Consider the following 19,070-nt stretch of genomic DNA (forward strand, 5'->3'; position numbering starts at 1 on the left):
ACAATGGCAGCCTACCCCGGCTAAACCCTCCCTAACATGGACGACGCTGAGCTGAGATAAGGCGGGGCTTTACCTAGCAAAGACTTATAGATGACCTGGAGCCAGTGGGTTTGGCAACGGATATGAAGCGAGGGCCAGCCAACAAGAGCATACAGGTCGCAGTGGTGGGTAGTATGTGGGGCTTTGGTGACAAAATGGATCGCACTGTGATAGACTACATCCAATTTGCTGAGTAGAGTGTTGGAGGCTATTTTGTAAATGACATCGCCGAAGTCAAGGATCGGTAGGATAGTCAGTTTTACGAGGGTATGTTTGGCAGCATGAGTGAAGGAAGCTTTGTTTGCGAAATAGGAAGCCGATTCTAGATTTAATTTTGGATTGGAGATGCTTAATGTGAGTCTGGAAGGAGAGTTTACAGTCTAACCATGTCACGCCCTGGCCTTAGTTATCTTTGTTTTCTGTATTATTTTAGTTAGGTCAGGGTGTGACATGGGATGTTTGTGTGTATTTGTCTCGTCTTGGGTGGTTGTAGTGTCTAGGGGGTTTTGGTAGAGTTTATGGGGTTGTGTTTAGTGTAGGTGTCTAGGTATGTCTATGGTTGCCTGAATGGTTCTCAATCAGAGACAGCTGTCTATCATTGTCTCTGATTGGGAGCCATATTTAAGGCAGCCATAGGCATTAGGCTGTTGTGGGTAATTGTCTATGTCTAAACGTTAGTAGCTTGTGTGTGCACTTTCGTTTGTAGCTTCACGGTCGTTTATTGTTTTGTTAGTTTTGTATAAGTGTTTCGTTCGTGTTCATCTTCTCTCTAATAAAAGGAAGATGTATCATTATCACGCTGCGCCTTGGTCCACTCTTCCTCATCAAGACGATCGTGACAAACCAGACACCTAGGTATTTGTAGTTGTCCACATATTCTTAGTCAGAACCGTCCAGAGTGGTGATGCTGGACGGGTGGGTAGGTGTGGGCAGCAATCGGTTGAAGAGCATGCATTTCGTTTTGCTTGCATTTAAGAGCAGTTGGAGGCCACGGAAGGAGAGTTGTATGGCATTGAAGCTCGTCTGGAGGTTAGTTAACGCATTGTCCAAAGAAGGGCCAGATTTATACAGAATGGTGTCGTTTGCTTAGAGGTGGATCAGAGAATCACCAGGAGCAAGAGCGACATCATTGATATATACAGAGAAAAGTGTCGGCCCGAGGATTTAACCCTGTGGCACCCCCATAGAGACTGCCAGAGGTCCGGACAACAGGCCCTCCGATTTGACACACTGAACTCTGTCAGAGAAGTAGTTGGTGAACCAGGCTAGGCAGTCATTTGAGAAACCAAGGCTGTTGAGTCTGCCGATAAGAATATGGTGATTGACAGAGTCGAAAGCCTTGCCAGGTCGATGAATACAGCTGCACAGTATTGTCTCTTATCGATGGCGGTAATGATATCGTTTAGGACCTTGAGCGTGGCTGAGGTGCACCCGTGACCAGCTCAGAAACCAGATTGCATAGCGGAGAAGGTACGGTGGGATTCGAAATGGTCGGTGATCTGTTTGTTAACTTGCCTTTCCAAGACCTTAGAAAGGCAGGGTAGAATAGATATAGGTCTGTAGCAGTTTGGGTCTAGAGTGTCTCCCCCTTTGAAGAGGGGGATGACCGCGGCAGCGTTCCAATCTTTGGGGATCTCAGACGATACAAAAGAGAGGTTGAACAAGCTACTAATTTTAGAAATTCTCCATTATCGCAGATTTATCTGTGACCTGGTCACCTACCTGATGTCACCTGGGCAGGTGAGGAGAGGTGTGTGTGTGTGTGTGTGTTTCTGTCTCTGGAAAAAATGATATAATGTGCAGCCATAACACAGCTACAACAACCAAATTGTCAAAATTTGTCAAACTTCACAAAAAGATTCAACACCCTTGTTTTCAAGTGGTTTTAAATTAAATATATTCACCTTTAGTCTTGTAAGTGACCAACAAGAGCATCTGTGAATTCTCCGGTGGGTGAGTTTCAATTCTGTCAATTCAGAAATCTATGTAACACTAGTAATGAGTGCTATCCTAAGACTTTAGAAACAAATGACTTTATGAATTGACTGGATTTAAAGGGAACTGACGTGTGTAAAAGGAAAGGTACAATGAGAGAGGTCAAAACAACAGCCACTCCTCTCCCCTTCCTCTCCCCTTCCTGTCCTCTTCCTGTCCTCTTCCTGTCCTCTTCCTGTCCTTCCTGTCAGCTGGTCGGCTAAATTGGTGGAAGGGAAGAGAAAACAACACATACAAGATTTACATAATATAACACCATAAAAGTTGAGATTTATGTTAACTAAATACTGCTTGTATAGTGTAGTTAGTGGCATAAATATTGGAACAGTGTGGTAAAGTTCGTGATTCTTGCTGTTTACTCATGGAATTTGTATTTCAGATCAAAAGATGAATATGACAAGCAAATATTTAGACAGCAAACTGTTGTTTCAAGATATTTTCAACCCAGAAACAACATCTATACATTTGCCTCATATTAATCCTTTGATCTAAAATACCAATTATCCGAATAGGTTTACTGTAAAAATGACCTACTTTACTTCACTGTCGCAACACTTATGACACTACCTGTGATGTGGAGAGAAAAAAAAAAGTACCATTGAACTCGGCTTTGAAAAGCAGCTGATACATTTGAACCTTGACTGCTGCTTTTCTTTGCTGAGGCAGCCTCTTCAGGGTTGGCACCAGGCTCATGGCAAAGAGGGTCTCTTCATCCTCCTTCCTGTGAGCATCAGGTTGGGCTGCATTCCTCTCGACGGCTTGGAGGGGCCTCTGCTGAAATGAGTTGGGTGGCTCTGGGGGCTGGTACCTCCGATGACGCCTGGTGTGACATTGTTCCTCTTTGTTTCTCTCCCTGTTTTTCTCGTTGTTTGTCTCCACGGCCATATCCTGTTCAACGAGGTTCTCAGTGGTCACTTCCGTGAGGTTCATAATAATCTCAGGTGGTCATAGATCCAGAGGTGCTTCCTCCATTTCATCATCTTCCATGGCTGCACCAGTGGTGGTCATACATGTGGATGATGTAGACATTGTAGAGGGTCTCGCTGCACCGGTGGAGGTGGTGGTCGCACTTGTAGATGACGTAGTAAAGGGTCTGGCTGTGAAATTGCCACTCGTTGCCCTAGGCACAATAAATGTATCCAGAAAAGAAAGATTGTGGCAGAAGCGCCAGGGCTGCTGGCCTAAAGCTGATGACCCAGACCTCTTCTCTTTCTCTGCTCTTCTCTCTCTCTGATACCTGTCCCTGAGTCCTCGCCACTTCCTTCTACATAGACATGAACATGATAAGCCAAACCATTACCTACTGTAGCATAACAATTGTTATTAGATAGCTATCATGGACATGTCACCTACATGTCACCTACTGTATAACGGTATAGCAAATCTTTAAAAAAGATCAGTCTTTACATGGCTAAAAGAAAAGGAATATAACATACTGTTTACAGGAAACTCCTTAGATTAAGTTGCGTGGAAAAGGGAATGGGGTGGTGAAATAATAGTCTGTCATGGACAAAGGAACTCAAAAAGTGTGATGATATTATTTTACAACAATTTCGATCTGAATGGGCAAACAGTCAGGAATGATTCGCAATGAAGGTGGATCCTTTTGAATATGAAATTGGACGAAAAATTGATTTGGCTCATTAATCTATGTGGTCCAAATCAGGATGATCCACACTTCTTCGAAAACATTTATACCAATTTATTGAACTTACAGGCAACAAATGATCAAATAATTATGGTAGGAGACTATAACACAGTGTTAAGTACCTCAATGTACCGTAAAGGTAATCACTCTACAAACTATCATCACAGTGCCCTTAAGAAAATCACAAATATTATGGACATATTAGAAATAGTGGATATTTATATAAAAAAACCCGACCTAGTGAGATATACATGGAGGAGACTTAATCAAGCTAGTCGTCTTGACTACTTTCTTGTCTCTTTCTCTCTTGCATCAAAGGTTAAAAAAGTTTTAATAGGAGACAGAATGCCATCGGATCATCATCTAATTGGCCTTCACATAACTCTTATACATTTTCCACATGGACGGGAATATTGGAAATTTAATCAAAGTTTACTGGAGGACAACTTATATATCTGAATTTTTCCAGTATAATATAGGTTCAGCAAATCCCCTTATTGTTTGGATTCCTTTAAATGTACCTTCAGGGGTCATTCAATTCAATATTCATCAATAATAAAAAAGCAGTTTCTGGCTAAAGAGACAAGACTAACAAGGGAAATACATGAACTAATAGTACAGGTAGATAGCAATAAAAACGATACAACAGAGATACAAAGCAAGTTAGAGGAAAAACAAAAAGAACTTGAGGAACTTATTCAAGAACGATCTAATGTAATCTATTACAAAAATAAAGCAAACTGGATGGAATATGGAGAAAATGCACAAAATTCTTCCTGAATCTCCAATACAGGAACACTAACAAAAATAATTTGCAGAAACTCATTACTGAAGATGGAGTCATCTCTGATTCTCCGAATGATGATTTTAAAAGAGGAAGCAAATTACTTTAGGCAGATGTTCTCTTTTCCGTCTCATCCTTTCCCACTGAATGAAGATTATGGTAAGGAATTCTTTCCAAATCATATAAAAAATGAGGCTATTAAATCATTTCAGTCTGGAAAAACCCCAGGGCTTGATGGGATACCGGTAGAGGTATGTCAACTATTTTTTTAAATACAAAAAGCTCCATTGTTAGATTGTTTTAACTACTCCTATAGAAATGGTAGTCTATCAGGTACTCAGCAGGAAGGTCTGATTTCTCTATTATTAAAACAAGACCCAGATGGTAAATATAAAGACCCAGTCTATCTAAAAAACTGGAGGCACCTTACAGTTCAATGTTGTGATGCAAAAATACTAGCGAAATCCTGTAGAAAATTTGAGGGCAGTACTGAAAATGTGTGTGCGTGCATGGAGGCCTACAAACCTGACTCAGTTCCACCAGCTCTGTCAGGAGGAATGGGCCAAAATTCACCCAACTTATTGTGGGAAGCTTGTGGAAGGCTACCCGAATCGTTTGACCCAAGTTAAACAATTTAAAGGCAATGCTACCAAATACTAATTGAGTGTATGTAAACTTCTGACCCACTGGGATTGTGATGAAAGAAATAAAATATTAAATAAATATCTCTACTATTATTCTGACATTTCACATTCTTAAAATAAAGTGGTGATCCTAACTGGCCTAAAACAGGGAATTTTTACTAGGATTAAATGTCAGGAATTGTGAAAAACTGAGTTTAAATGTATTTGGCTAAGGTGTATGTAAACTTCCGACAACTGTATTGAGTCCAAACATTTCAACTTTTTATTTTTTATTCATTTTTAAAAACACAATTCCACTTTGACATTGTGGGATATTGTGTTTAGGCCAGTGACAAAAAAAATCTAATTTAATTCATTTTAAATTCAGGCTGTAACACAACAAAATGGGGAAAAATTCAAGGGGTATAAATACTGTGTACAAAACATTAAGAACACTTGCTCTTTCCATGACATAGACAAATTAACAAATTATTTTAGAATATTTTCACTATATTCTGCTTATCCATCATTTAATTAATTTAACAGAATTGTACATTACTACATGGCTCAGATTACAGATGCATTTAACATACCCCAACACAAGCAGAAGGTGACTGCTGACTGCCCCCCTCTTTGCAGTGCTGCAGTTTGGCTTCATTACCATCTTTGTAGCGGCATGTCCACTTGCCCCGCTGTTTGCCCTGATCAATAACTGGGTAGAGGTGCGTCTGGACGCGCAGAAGTTTGTGTGTCAGTACAGACGGCCCGTAGCGGAAAGGGCTCAGGACATTGGAATCTGGCTGGACATCCTGCAAGTCATCACCTACTTTGCTGTCATTAGTAATGTAAGTGTACTATGTGTGTGTGTGTGAGTCTGTGTGATGTTATAAGTGTGCTTGGTTTAATGAAGACTCCTGCCTCTCTGCCAGGCCTTCCTGATAGCTTTCACTTCTGACTTCCTGCCTCGCCTCTACTACCGCTACAACAATGATGGAAACCTTAAGGGTTATGTTAACTTCACCCTGGGTACTTCCCCAAGCAACTTTAACGCCAACAACACGCAATGCAGGTAGAGACACACTCATAATCACCCATGAATGTATATATGCATTTTGTGAATGTTGTTATTTTTTTGTTCCTATTACTCTACAACTGGCATTGTCATCTAGCATTTCTTTGTTCGTTTTTTTTTTAGATATCGAGGATACAGGGACAGAAATGGGCATTTTCGACCGGAGTACTTCCACCTTCTGGCTTGCCGGCTGGCCTTTGTCATCATTTTTGAGGCAAGTTCCGTTGAGTTGAGCTATGTCATTATGTGGACGACTTTTGCAGTACAGATTCAATGCAATTCATTGACCAATTCAGTGTTTATAGGTCTATCTGTGAATGCATTTTTATTAAGGAGCTGAGGGATGTTGGAGAATTGAGATTGAGGTGCCTTGTCGTGTGCTCTGAGAATGTGTGCACTGCCACTGATTGGTTTAAAACCGAAGGGTGTTTCATTTTTATACTGTGGCTAGTCAACACATTGCATCTGAGTAAGCTTACAGGCTTGTTACAATGTTCATATACAGTGCATTCAGAAAGTATTCAGACCCCTTGACTTTTTCCACATTTTGTTACGTTGCAGCCTTGTTCTAAAATTGATTAAATTGATTTTTCCCTGATAAATCTACACACAATACTCCAATACAACAAAGAATAAACCGTTTTTATTTTTATTTTTGCAAATGTATAAAAAATTAAAAACAGATACCATATGCTATGAGACTTGAAATTGAGCTCAGGTGCATCCAGTTTCCATTGATCATCCTTAAGATGTTTCTACAACTTGATTGGAGTCCACCTGTGGTAAATTCAATTCATTGGACATGATTTGGAAAGGCACACACCTGTCTATATAAGGTCCCACAGTTGGCAGTGCATGTCAGAGCAAAAACCAAGCCGTGAGGTCGAAGGAATTGTCCGTAGAGCTCCGAGACAGGATTGTGTCGAGGCACAGATCTGGGGAAGGGTACCAAAACATTTCTTCAGCATTGAAGGTCCTTAAGAACACAGTGGCCTCCTAGTTTTGAACCAATAACACTCTTCCTAGAGCTGGCTGCTCGACCAAACTGAGGAATCGGGGGAGAAGGGCCTTGGTCTGGGAGGTGACCAAGAACCCGATGGTCACTCTGACAGTGCTACAGAGTTCCTCTGTGGAGATAGGAGAACCTTCCAGAAGGACAACCATCTCTGCAGCACTCCACCAATCAGGCCTTTATGGTAGAGTGGCCAGACAGAAGCCACTCCTCAGTAAAAGGAACATGACATCCCGCTTGGAGTTTGCCAAAAGGCACCTAAAGAACTCTCAGACCATGAAAAACAAGAATCTCAGCTCTGATGAAACCAAGATTTAACTTTTTGTCCTGAATGCCAAGCATCACATCTGGAAGAAAATCTGGCACCATCCCTACGGTGAAACATGGTGGTGGCAGCATCATGCTGTGGGGATGTTTTTCAGTGGCAGGGACTGGGCGACTAGTCAGGATCGAGGGAAAGATGAACGGAGCAAAGTACAAAGAGATCCTTGATGATAACCTGCTCCAGAGTGCTCAGAACCTTAGACTAGGGCGAAGGATCAACCTTCCAACCTTCTAAGCACACTGCCAAGACAAGGCAGGAGTGGCTTTGGGAGTGGCCCAGCCATCCCACCTGACAGAGATGAGCAGATCTGCAGAGAAGAATGGGAGACACACCCCAAATACAGGTGTGCCAAGCTTTTAGCGTCATACCCATGAAGACACGAGGCTGTAATCACTGCCAAATGTGCTTCAACAAAGTACTGAGTAAAGGGTCTGAATACTTAAGTAAATGTGATTTTTCAGTTCTTTTTTTAATCAATTTCCAAACATTAAAAAAACTGTTTTTGCTTTGTCATTATGGGGTATTGTCTGTAGATTGAGGGGGGGGGAAACAATTTAATCCATTTTAGAATAAGGCTGTAACGTAACAAAATATGGAAAAAGTCAAGGGGTCTGAATACTTTCCGAATGCACTGTATGCTTATAATGTGTCTCCTTTCCTGGTCCATCTTCGCTCTCTTTCTTTTTTCCCTTTCTCTTTGCTCAGCATGTTGTGTTCTTCATCGGTCGTTTGATTGACTTCATGGTCCCTGATATACCTGAGGATGTGGAGATCAAAATTAAGAGGGAGCACTACATGGCCAAGGAGGCCCTGGCTGAGAACGAGGTGAGAACCCCTGTACCTCTTTCTAGATACCTGTCAGTCAATCGATCAATCAACCAACCGATTAACCAATCAAATCTCTATATTATTCACAGGGTAATTTTGGCTTCTTTTTTTAACCAATGATAACCCCAGCTGACTCTTCTACCAATTAGATAGTGTATTTTCTTCCTCATTATCAATCATCGAAACAACTTTACTATACACATAATTTCTCAACATAAAAGTTGAAACATGCCTTGCAGTAGCGGTCACTGATTGGCTGGTCACTGATTGATTGATGAAGGGAAAACAGATTAAGCACAGACGCAACAAATGAAAACTAATGATCTTACTCGGGATAACTAGTGGATATCACAAAGTAGGATGAGATGGCTAGCCAGTTTACTTTCCTAAATATTCTGAAATATTAGCTCAGATATAAATGGGCATGCTACTAATTCTAGCTAGCTTACTCTACCTTATCAAAGGTTACTAGTTAATTTGACCAAAGTATTTCTGAATGTTTATCAAAATAACTTTAGCTGGCTAATTCATTTGTTCATGCTTTGTGATACACCCATGACAGAACTTTTTCACCAAGCTGTCACTCTCTCTAAACTGATGCAAAGGAATTTTAAGAAGGAACAGTCAGATGCGACAAAATATCCCAGAACCTAAGCTGCACTGTGAGCCAGATTTAAAACAGAATGACATTAAAATGAATTGACTGATGCATGCTCAATTTTCCGTCCCGACTCCCGGTCAGAAGCCCCAAAAAGATCTATACCCATCCATGAGCGATCATTTGCAGAAGAAAAGTATAGACGCGCAAGACTCTACACTGGATCGGTCAGAATGAGACACACCTAACCAATGACATTACAATAGAGGCGGGACTGAAGTTGTGTGGACCAATAAGGTGACAGGTCGCATGGCGCAAGCATCAGAAAAATAAAAAAATGCTTCCCACATCACTGCACAGAGCGAAGACCGCTCAAATTAATTTGTCACATGCTTCTTAGTCAACAGGTGTAGACTAACAGTGAAATACTTATTTATGAGTCCTTTTTCAACAATTCATAGTTAAAGATAAGATACATTTTTATTTATAAAAAACATAAATGTTGCCACAGTGAGTCAGGCTGGTCAGGACAGCCCGATTGATTACGCATGGTATTCAAAGTTGGAATTGCAGTGGGGCCACCATATTTATAAAAAAATATATATTTAAGAGTACAGATTATTGTATTGGACAATATAAACTTTTTTTAGAAAGATCATTTACAATTTATTTGATTGAGTAAATGTATTTAGTTCTCTTAATTTTGATAAATGAATGTTTATGTAAAATTGAAATGTACTGATTTTAAAGTTGTGTCATTAGATTTGGGGTGGAGTCACAAGAAGAAAATTGGCTCCTGTTGAAAAAGTATGAATACCACTGGACTACAGTATATTTTGGAACATTAAATCTACTGGGGCTCCACCCCTAACGCCCTATTGGTAGAGCCATGACTGGGCTGTTGAACAGTGTGACAAAGGACATGTGGGCTACAATACATATGCCGCGTACACGTGCTAGTCGGAACTAGGAAACTCTGAAATGTATAAATTGCTAACTGGTTGTAGTTATACACAAGCAGTGTTCGACCAGTTAGCAAGTACGGAATTCAGAGTTTCCTAGTTCCGACTAGCATGTAAACGCTGCATGTTTGTACTGCATTATTATGTTGTATTATAGTGCATTGGTTGAGTATTTTGTTGGCTAACCTCAGAAAATGAATTCCCATGTATATAAAGTCATTGTATCCTATGATATGAAGAAAATTCTAAGCAAATTTTTCAGAGTCAATGAATCCACCCTTTGCTTTCTTATTGTTTCACACCGTGTATGTTGCAGGCTTTGGGTAAGGTTGTCATCCTACTTGAAAAGGAGAATCTGTCCACTGAGCTGCGACACAGAGCCAAACCTCAAACCTCCACAGCGTCTCCACCCCGGGAGAGCAACTCACCACCACCCTTACTGAATCCAATCCCAGAGGACCCAGACAGATCACCGCTCTAACCCCTGACCTCCCCAGGGGTCGTTTGGGCGCCAGCTCAAGGTCACATGATGGTGTGATGAGATGTATTTTTCAGCTCTGTGTTTCTAACAATCTTCAGTGACATGGACAGGTAAAAGTCATGACTGTAAGACTGAGGAGAAGGCAAATAACAGGACTAATCATTTCTTCAGACTGCAGTGAGTTTGAGGCTTTGCATTGTGCTTACTGTACCCATATTGAGCAGCAGTATCCCCCCCACTCTAACCATGCAGCAAATGTGTGGACTACTAGAGAACTGTGACTAGACTAGTCTTTCGAATGAATCGTTAAATGGGAGTCCTGACTCTGTGGTCATAGAAAATTCCATTGCACTTATCGTAAGAATAGGGGTGATAACCCCGGTGTCTTGGCCAAATTCTCAACCTGGCCCCATTCAATCATGGCCACCTAATCATCCCCCTGATTCCCAATTGGCATATATCACTCCTCACCTCTCCACCATGATAGATGCTGTGTGAGTGTTCTGGCACAAAATGGTTGCTGTGCATCACCCAAATGGGTGCTACACATTGGTGGTGGAAGAGGTGAGTTCCCCCCTTTAATATGTAAAGCACTATACAAATCCAATCAATCAATTACTACTAGAGAAATGTGTCTCTTTCGGTGTACCTGCTCAGTCCTTAACTGAATAATATAATTACTTTTTTGGGTTGGCAGTGATCTCACTTCATGTTCCAGGAATTATAATCTTCCAGTTCAGTCCCCCCCCCCCCCCCCCCCCAAATATACTATATGAAGCTGCGTGAAGAGATAAGCACATAGACTGGAATCAACTGAAGTATTTATTTAACTAACACAATCATGATACATGTGTGTATATATAAACTCAGCAAAAAAAGAAACGTCCTCTCACTGTCAACTGCGTTTATTAAGTGTAAATATTTGAATGAACATAACAAGATTCAACAACTGAGACATAAACTGAACAAGTTCCACAGACATGTGACTAACAGAAATGGAATAATGTGTCCCTGAACCAAGGCGGGTCAAAATCAAAAGTAACAGTCAGTATCTGGTGTGGCCACCAGCTGCATTAAGTACTGCAGTGCATCTCCTCCTCATGGACTGCACCAGATTTGCCAGATCTTGCTGTGAGATGTTACCCCACTGTTCCACCAAGGCACCTGCAAGTTCCCGGACATTTCTGGGGGGAATGGCCCTAGCCCTCACCCTCACCCTCCAATCCAACAGGTCCCAGATGTGCTCAATGGGATTGAGATCTGGGCTCTCGCTGGCCATGGCAGAACACTGACATTCCTGTCTTGCAGGAAATCACACACAAAACAAGCAGTATGGCTGGTGGCATTGTCATGCTGGAGGGTCATGTCAGGATGAACCTGCAGGAAGAGTACCACATGAGGGAGGAGGATGTCTTCCCTGTAACGCACAGTGTTGAGATTGCCTGCAATGACAACATGCTCAGTCCGATGATGCTGTGAGACACCGTCCCAGACCATGACGGACCCTCCATCTCCAAATCGATCCCTCTCCAGAGTACAGGCTTTGGTGTAATGCTCATTCCTTCGACGATAAACGCGAATCCAACTATCACCCCTTGTGAGACAAAACCACGAAACCAAAACCTTTGTCAGTAAAGAGCACTTTGCCAGTCCTGTCTGGTCCAGCGACGGTGGGTTTGTGGCGACGTGGTTCCAGTGATGTCTGGTGAGGACCTGCCTTACAACAGGCCTACAAGCCCTCAATCCAGCCTCTCTCAGCCTATTGCGGACAGTCTGAGCACTGATGGAGGGATTGTGTGTTCCTGGTGTAACTCGGGCAGTTGTTTTTGCCATCTTGTACCTGTCCCGCAGGTGTGATGTTCGGATGTACCGATCCTGTGCAGGTGTTGTTACACATGGTCTGCCACTGCGAGGACGATCAGCTGTCCGTCCTGTCTCCCTGTAGCACTGTCTTAGGCGTCTCACAGTACGGACATTGCAATTTATTGCCCTGGCCACATCTGCCGTCATCATGCCTCTTTTCAGCATGCCCAAAGCACGTTCATGCAAATGAACAGGGACCCTGGGCATTTTTCTTTTGGTGTTTTTCAGAGTCAGTAGAAAGGCCTCTTTAGTGTCCTAAGTTTCCATACTGTGACCTTAATTGCCTACCGTCTGTAAGCTGTTAGTGTCTTAACGACCGTTCCACAGGTTCATTAATTGTTTATGGTTCATTGAACAAGCATGGGAAACAGTGTTTAAACCCTTTACAAAGAAGATCTGTGAAGTTATTGTGATTTTTACGAATTATCTTTGAAAGACAGGGTCCTGAGTGTATATAGATATACATATATTTTATTAACAGAAAGTAACAGAAAAGTTGTATTCCATTCATTCAAGACTATACCTACTGCTACAAACCAGTTGACATTATGAATTGACAACTACATCTGTTTATGGGAGAGTCAAGCCAGAGATGATTAATGCAACATGCACGTAACATTGTCTTTGAATATAATATACAATATTTAAATGTGGTGTTTATTGGAACAAATAAAAATGTGATAAAATACGTGACTTGATATTACAGTATCGAATCTAAATTTGGATTTTGAAGATTTAATCATTTTTAAACCATTTTCTGCATTATTCTCTGCCGTTACATAGTCGTTTGAAACATGTATACAATTGGGCTCCTCATGTAACAGTGACATTTGAAAAGGATAAAGTTGATGATCAACATTGACTTTACTCACTTTGCATGAGCAACAATAGTGAAATCTGCGGTTTGCCTGTAAGATGGCGCCGGAGAAGAATGCAGACGTTTTACATGCCCCCGACCGATTGTGTTTCTTGTTCGTTTATTTGCGTTGTTTGTAACTTCTTTTTTTACTTCTTTTGTACATAATGTTGCCACTACGGTCTCTTATGACCGAAAATAACTTCTGGACATCAGGACTGGATTTACTCACCATAGACTGGCAGAATCCTTTTTTTCATTTAATGACTCTGACGAGGCCGACTCGAACGATATACTGCTTTCTCGGCAACAGGCCCAGATCCCTGTGATTTGCGTGAAGAGGAGGCGGAGAGAAAGAGGCCGGAGGACGGCCTGCCTTCTGAGAATTCGTAGGCGATCGAATAAAACCCCCACTTCCTTCATTCTGCTAGCAAACGTGCAATCTTTGGACAATTAAATAGATGACCTACGCGGAAGATTAAACTACCAACGGAACATTCAAAACTGTAATATCTTATGCTTCACGGAGACGTGGCTGAACGATGACACTATCAACATACAGCTGGCTGGTTATACGCTGCACCGGCAGGATAGAACAGCGGCGTCTGGTAAGACAAGGGGTGGCGGACTATGTATTTTTGTAAATAACAGCTGGTGCACAATATCTAAGGAAGTATCGAGCTATTGCTCGCCTGAGGTAGAGTATCTCATAATAAACTGTAGACCACACAACCTACCTAGAGAGTTTTCATCTGTGTTTTTCGTAGCTGTTTTACATACCACCACAGTCAGAGGCTGACACTAAGACAGCATTGAATGAGCTGTATTCCGCCATAAGCAAACAAGAAAATGCTCATCCAGAGGCGGCGCTCCTAGTAGCTGGGGACTTTAATGCAGGGAAACTTAATCTGTTTTACCAAATTTCTATCAGCATGTTAAATGTGCAACCAGAGGGGGAAAAAACTCTGGACCACCTTTACTCCACCCACAGAGATGAGTACAAAGCTCTCCCTCGCCCTCCATTTGGCAAACTGACCATAATTCTATCCTCCTGATTCCTGCTTACAAGCAAAAATGTAAGCAGAAAGCACCAGCGACTAGATCAATAAAAAAGTGGTCAGATGAAGCAGATGCGAAGCGACAGGAGACAGTTTTGCTAGCACAGACTAGAATATGCTGGGATTCCTCCGATGGCATTGAGGAGTACACCACTTCAGTCATTGGCTTCATCAATAAGTGCATCGATGACGTTGTCCCCACAGTGACTGTACGTACAGTATTTACCCCAACCAAAAGCCATGTATTACAGGCAACATCTGCACTGAGCTAAAGGCTAGAACTGCTATCAAACAGGCAAAGCGTCAATACAGGACTAAGATCGAATCGTACTACACATGCTCTGACGCTCGTCGGATGTGGCAGGGCTTGCAAACCATTACACACCAGAAAGGGAAGCACAGCCAAGAGCTGCCCAGTGACGCAAGCCTACCAGACAAGCTAAACTACTTCTATAATCGCTTTGAGGCAAATAACACTGAAACATGCATGAAAGCATGTTCTGGAAGACTCTCCGCAGCCGATGTGAGTAAGACCTTTAAACAGGTCAATATTCACAAGGCCGCAGAGCCAGACGGATTATCAGGACATGTACTGCGAGCAAGTGTCTTCACTGGTCTTTTCAACCTGTCCCTGTCCGAGTCTGTAATATCAACAGGTTTTAAGCGGACCACCATAGTGCCTGTGCCCAAGAACACTAAGGTAACCTGCCTAAATGACTACCGACCCGTAGCACTCACGTCTGTAGCCATGAAGTGCTTCGAAAGGCTGGTCATGGCTCACATCAACACCATTATCCGAGAAACCCTAGACCCACTCCAATTTGCATACCGCCCCAACAGATCCACAGATGATGCAATCTCTATTGCAATCCAAACTGCCCTTTCCTACCTGGACAAAAGGAACACCTATGTGAGACTGTAATTCATCGACTATAGTGCCCTCAAAGCGCATCAAAAAGCTAAGGACCGTGGGACTAAACACCTCCCTCTGCAACTGGATCCTGGACTTCCTGATGGGCCGCCCCCAGGTGGTAAGTGTAGGTAACAACACATCCGCCATGCTGATCCTCAACACAGGGGCCCCTCAGGGGTGCGTGCTCAGTCCCCTCCTGTACTCCCTGTTCACTCATGACTGACCTCCCGGGTGGCGCAGTGGTCTAGGGCACTGCATCGCAGTGCTAGCTGCGCCACCAGAGTCTCTGGGTTCGCGCCCAGGCTGGGCTGGGTTCGCGCCCAGGCTCTGTCGCAGCCGGCCGCAACCGGGAGGTCCGTGGGGCGACGCACAATTGGCATAGCGTCGTCCGGGTTAGGGAGGGTTTGGCCGGTAGGGATATCCTTGTCTCAGTATGTAAAATGTAATAAAATGTATGCACTCTACTGTAAGTCGCTCTGGATAAGAGAGTCTACTAAAATGTAAATGTAATGACTGCACGGCCAGGCACGACTCCAACACCATCATTAAGTTTGCCGATGACATAACAGTGGTAGGCCTGATCACCGACAATGACGAGACAGCCTATAGGGAGGAGGTCAGAGATCTGACCTCTCGCTCAACGTGATCAAGACAAAGGAGATGATTGTGGACTACAGGAAAAAGAGGACCGAGCACGTCGCCATTCTCATTGACGGGGCTGCAGTGGAGCAGATTGAGAGCCTCAAGTTCCTTGGTGTCCACATCACCAACGAACTATCATGGTCCAAACATACCAAGACAGTCGTGAAGAGGGCACGACAAAACCTTTTCCTCCTCAGGAGACTGAAAAGATTTGGCATGGGCCCCCAGATCCTCAAAAGGTTCTACAGTCGTGGCCAAAAGTTTGGAGAATGACACAAATATTAATTTCCACAAAGTTTTCTGCTTCAGTGTCTTTAGATATTTTTGTCAGATGTTAGTATGGAATACTGAAGTATAATTACAAGCATTTCATAAGTGTCAAAGGCTTTGATTGACAATTGCATGATTACAGAGTCAATATTTGCAGTGTTGACCCTTCTTTTTCAAGACCTCTGCAATCTGCCCTGGCATGCTGTCAATTAACTTCTGGGCCAAATCCTAACTGATGGCAGCCCATTCTTGCATAATCAATGCTTGGAGTTTGTCCGAATTTGTGGCATTTAGTTTGTCCACCCGCCTCTTGAGGATTGACCACAAGTTCTCAATGGGATTAAGGTCTGGGGAGTTTCCTGGCCATGGACCCAAAATATCAGTGTTTTGTTCCCCGAGCCACTTAGTTATCCGTTTTGCCTTATGGCAAGGTGCTCCATCATGCTGGAAAAGGCATTGTTCGTCACCAAACTGTTCCTGGATGGTTGGGAGAAGTTGCTCTCGGAGGGTGTGTTGGTACCATTCTTTATTCATGGCTGTGTTCTTCGGCACAATTGTGAGTGAGCCCACTCCCTTGGCAGAGAAGCAACCCCACACATGAATGGTCTCAGGATGCTTTACTGTTGGCATGACACAGGACTGATGGTAGCGCTCACCTTGTCTTCTCCGGACAAGCTCTTTCCCGGATGCCCCAAACAATCGGAAAGGGGATTCATCAGAGAAATTGACTTTACCCCAGTCCTCAGCAGTCCAATCCCTGTACCTTTTGCAGAATATCAGTCTGTCCCTGATGTTTTTCCAGGAGACAATTGGCTTCTTTGCTGGCCTTCTTGACACCAGGCCATCCTCCAAAGTCTTCGCCTCACTGTGCGTGCAGATGCACTCACACCTGCCTGCTGCCATTCCTGAGCAAGCTCTGTACTGGCAACTGCTCGGCATCTGACCGTTAGGCGCTACAGAGGGTAGTGCGAACGGCCCAGTACATCACTGGGGACAAGCTTCCTGCCATCCAGGACCTATATAATAGGCGGTGTCAGAGGAAAGCCCACAAAGTTGTCATAGACTCCAATCACCCAATCAATTATATTCTATAGGCTGTTTTCTCTGCTACCTCATGGCAAGTGGTACCGGAGCGCCAAGTCTCGGACCAAAAGGCTCCTCAACTGCTTCTACCCCCAAGCTATTAGACTGCTGAACAATTCATAAAAATTGCCACTGGACAATTTACATTGACACCCCCCCCTCCCCCCTCTTGTACACTGCTGCTACTCGCTGTTTGTTTGTTACCTATGCATAGTCACTTCGGATTGTTGAACTCACTGGCAGTCTTCCAAACATTGGTCAATGACATGCTTCGGGATGTGTTGAATCCGTTCGTCTTTGTTTACCTCTACGACATCCTGATCATCTCCAAGACCCTTCCGGGACACATTCTGCACGTCCGCCAAGTCCTGAGACGCCTCCTGCAGAGTCAACTATACATCAAGATAGAGAAGTGTGAGTTCCATGTATCCCAAGTTTCTTTCCTGGGCCACATTATCTCCAAAGCCGGCATCCAAATGGACCCCGTAAAGGTAAGGGCGGTCATTGACTGGCCCCGTCCCGCCTCACTCAACAAGTCCAGTGGTTCCTTGGGTTTGCCAATTTTTACAGCCGTTTTATACGCAACTTTGGTGCGGTGGCAGCGCCTCTCACAGCCCTAACCCGCAAATCCCAGAAGCGTTTTTGCTGGACCCAAGGCTGACAGGGCTTTCGGGGAGCTCAAGGAATGTTTCACCTCCGGACCTATCCTCATCCATCCTGATCCTACCAGTCCCTTAGTGCCTCAGACACCGGAGCAGGGGCGGTCCTTTCACAGCGGAATGAAGGGGACAAACTGCACCTATCTGCCTTTCTCTCCAAGCGGTTCTCGCCAGCGGAAGGCAACTACAATATAGGCAACCGGGAGCTCTTGGCAGTTAAATGGGCCCTTGTGGGGTGGAGACACTGATCATCCTTTCGTGATCTGGATGGACCATAAGACCTTGGTTTCCATTCAAGAAGCCAAGAGGTTGAACACTCGGCAGGCTAGGTGGGCTCTGTTCTTTAATTAACTTGTTTGGGATCGGTGTCCCTTCCACACGGGTTGGTTGAGCTAATGTAGGCTAATGTGGTTAGCATGAGGTTGTAAGTAAGATGAACATTTCCCAGGACATAGACATATCTGATATTGTCAAAAAGCTTAAATTCTTGTTAATCTAACTGCACTGTCCAATTTAGAGTAGCTATTACAGTGAAATAATACCATACTATTGTTTGAGGAGAGTGCACAATTTTGAATATGAAAAGTTATTAATAAACCAAATAGGCACGTTCAGGCAGTCTTGATACAACATTTTGTACAGAAATGCAATGGTTCATTGGATCAGGCCAAAATCTAAATTGCACCTGGGCTGGAATAATACATTATGGCCTTTCTCTTGCATTTCAAAGATGATGGTACAAAAAAATACAAAAGAACAGTTGGTTTTTTCTTTGTATTATCTTTTACCTGTAAGGGTCCTGTGTGTAGCTGGTGTAGAGAGTCAGGCGCAGGACAGCAGATATGAGTAATCAACGTACTTTACTCAAAAAGACAAATATACAAAGTAACATCACAAGCCCACAAAGACGGACCGAATTACAATAAACAATCACTCACAAACACAACATGGGGAACAGAGGGTTAAATAATAAACAAGTAATTGGTTGAGTGAAGCCAGGTGTGTAAGACAAAGACAGAACAAATGGAAAATGAAAAGTGGATCAGCGGTGACGTCGACCGCCGAACACCGCCCGAACAAGGAGAGGGACCGACTTCGGCGGAAGTCGTGATATTACCAGTTCTATTGTGTTATATTCTACTACATTCCTTTCACATTTCTATGTTTCCTTTCAAATGGTACCAAGAATATGCATATCCTTGCTTCAGGTCCTGAGCTACAGGCAGTTAGATTTGGATATGTCATTTTAGGTGAAAATTTCAAAAAGGGGCCAATCCAACATGATTTCTCTAATGAGGAGAGGGACTCCGAGCCCATCATCCACAGCTCCCCCATTGTGGCAACATGTGATATGGAGTA

The 19,070-nt window shown here is 43.2% G+C and overlaps 1 protein-coding gene across 1 annotated transcript in view; it reads left to right on the forward strand.

The window, feature by feature from the left end:
• ano7 (anoctamin 7) overlaps positions 1-10,367 on the forward strand; it is a 48,215-nt gene extending 37,848 nt beyond the window's left edge. Inside the window, exons 19-23 of the mRNA XM_038961895.1 lie at positions 5,729-5,934; positions 6,019-6,158; positions 6,285-6,375; positions 8,204-8,323; positions 10,203-10,367. Of these exons, the coding sequence (XP_038817823.1) occupies positions 5,729-5,934; positions 6,019-6,158; positions 6,285-6,375; positions 8,204-8,323; positions 10,203-10,367 (722 nt within the window). The remainder of the gene's footprint in view (positions 1-5,728; positions 5,935-6,018; positions 6,159-6,284; positions 6,376-8,203; positions 8,324-10,202) is intronic.
• The last annotated feature ends 8,703 nt before the right edge of the window (positions 10,368-19,070 follow it).

Source organism: Salvelinus namaycush, chromosome 23, assembly GCF_016432855.1.
Source record: "Salvelinus namaycush isolate Seneca chromosome 23, SaNama_1.0, whole genome shotgun sequence".
Classification (NCBI taxonomy): domain Eukaryota; kingdom Metazoa; phylum Chordata; class Actinopteri; order Salmoniformes; family Salmonidae; genus Salvelinus; species Salvelinus namaycush.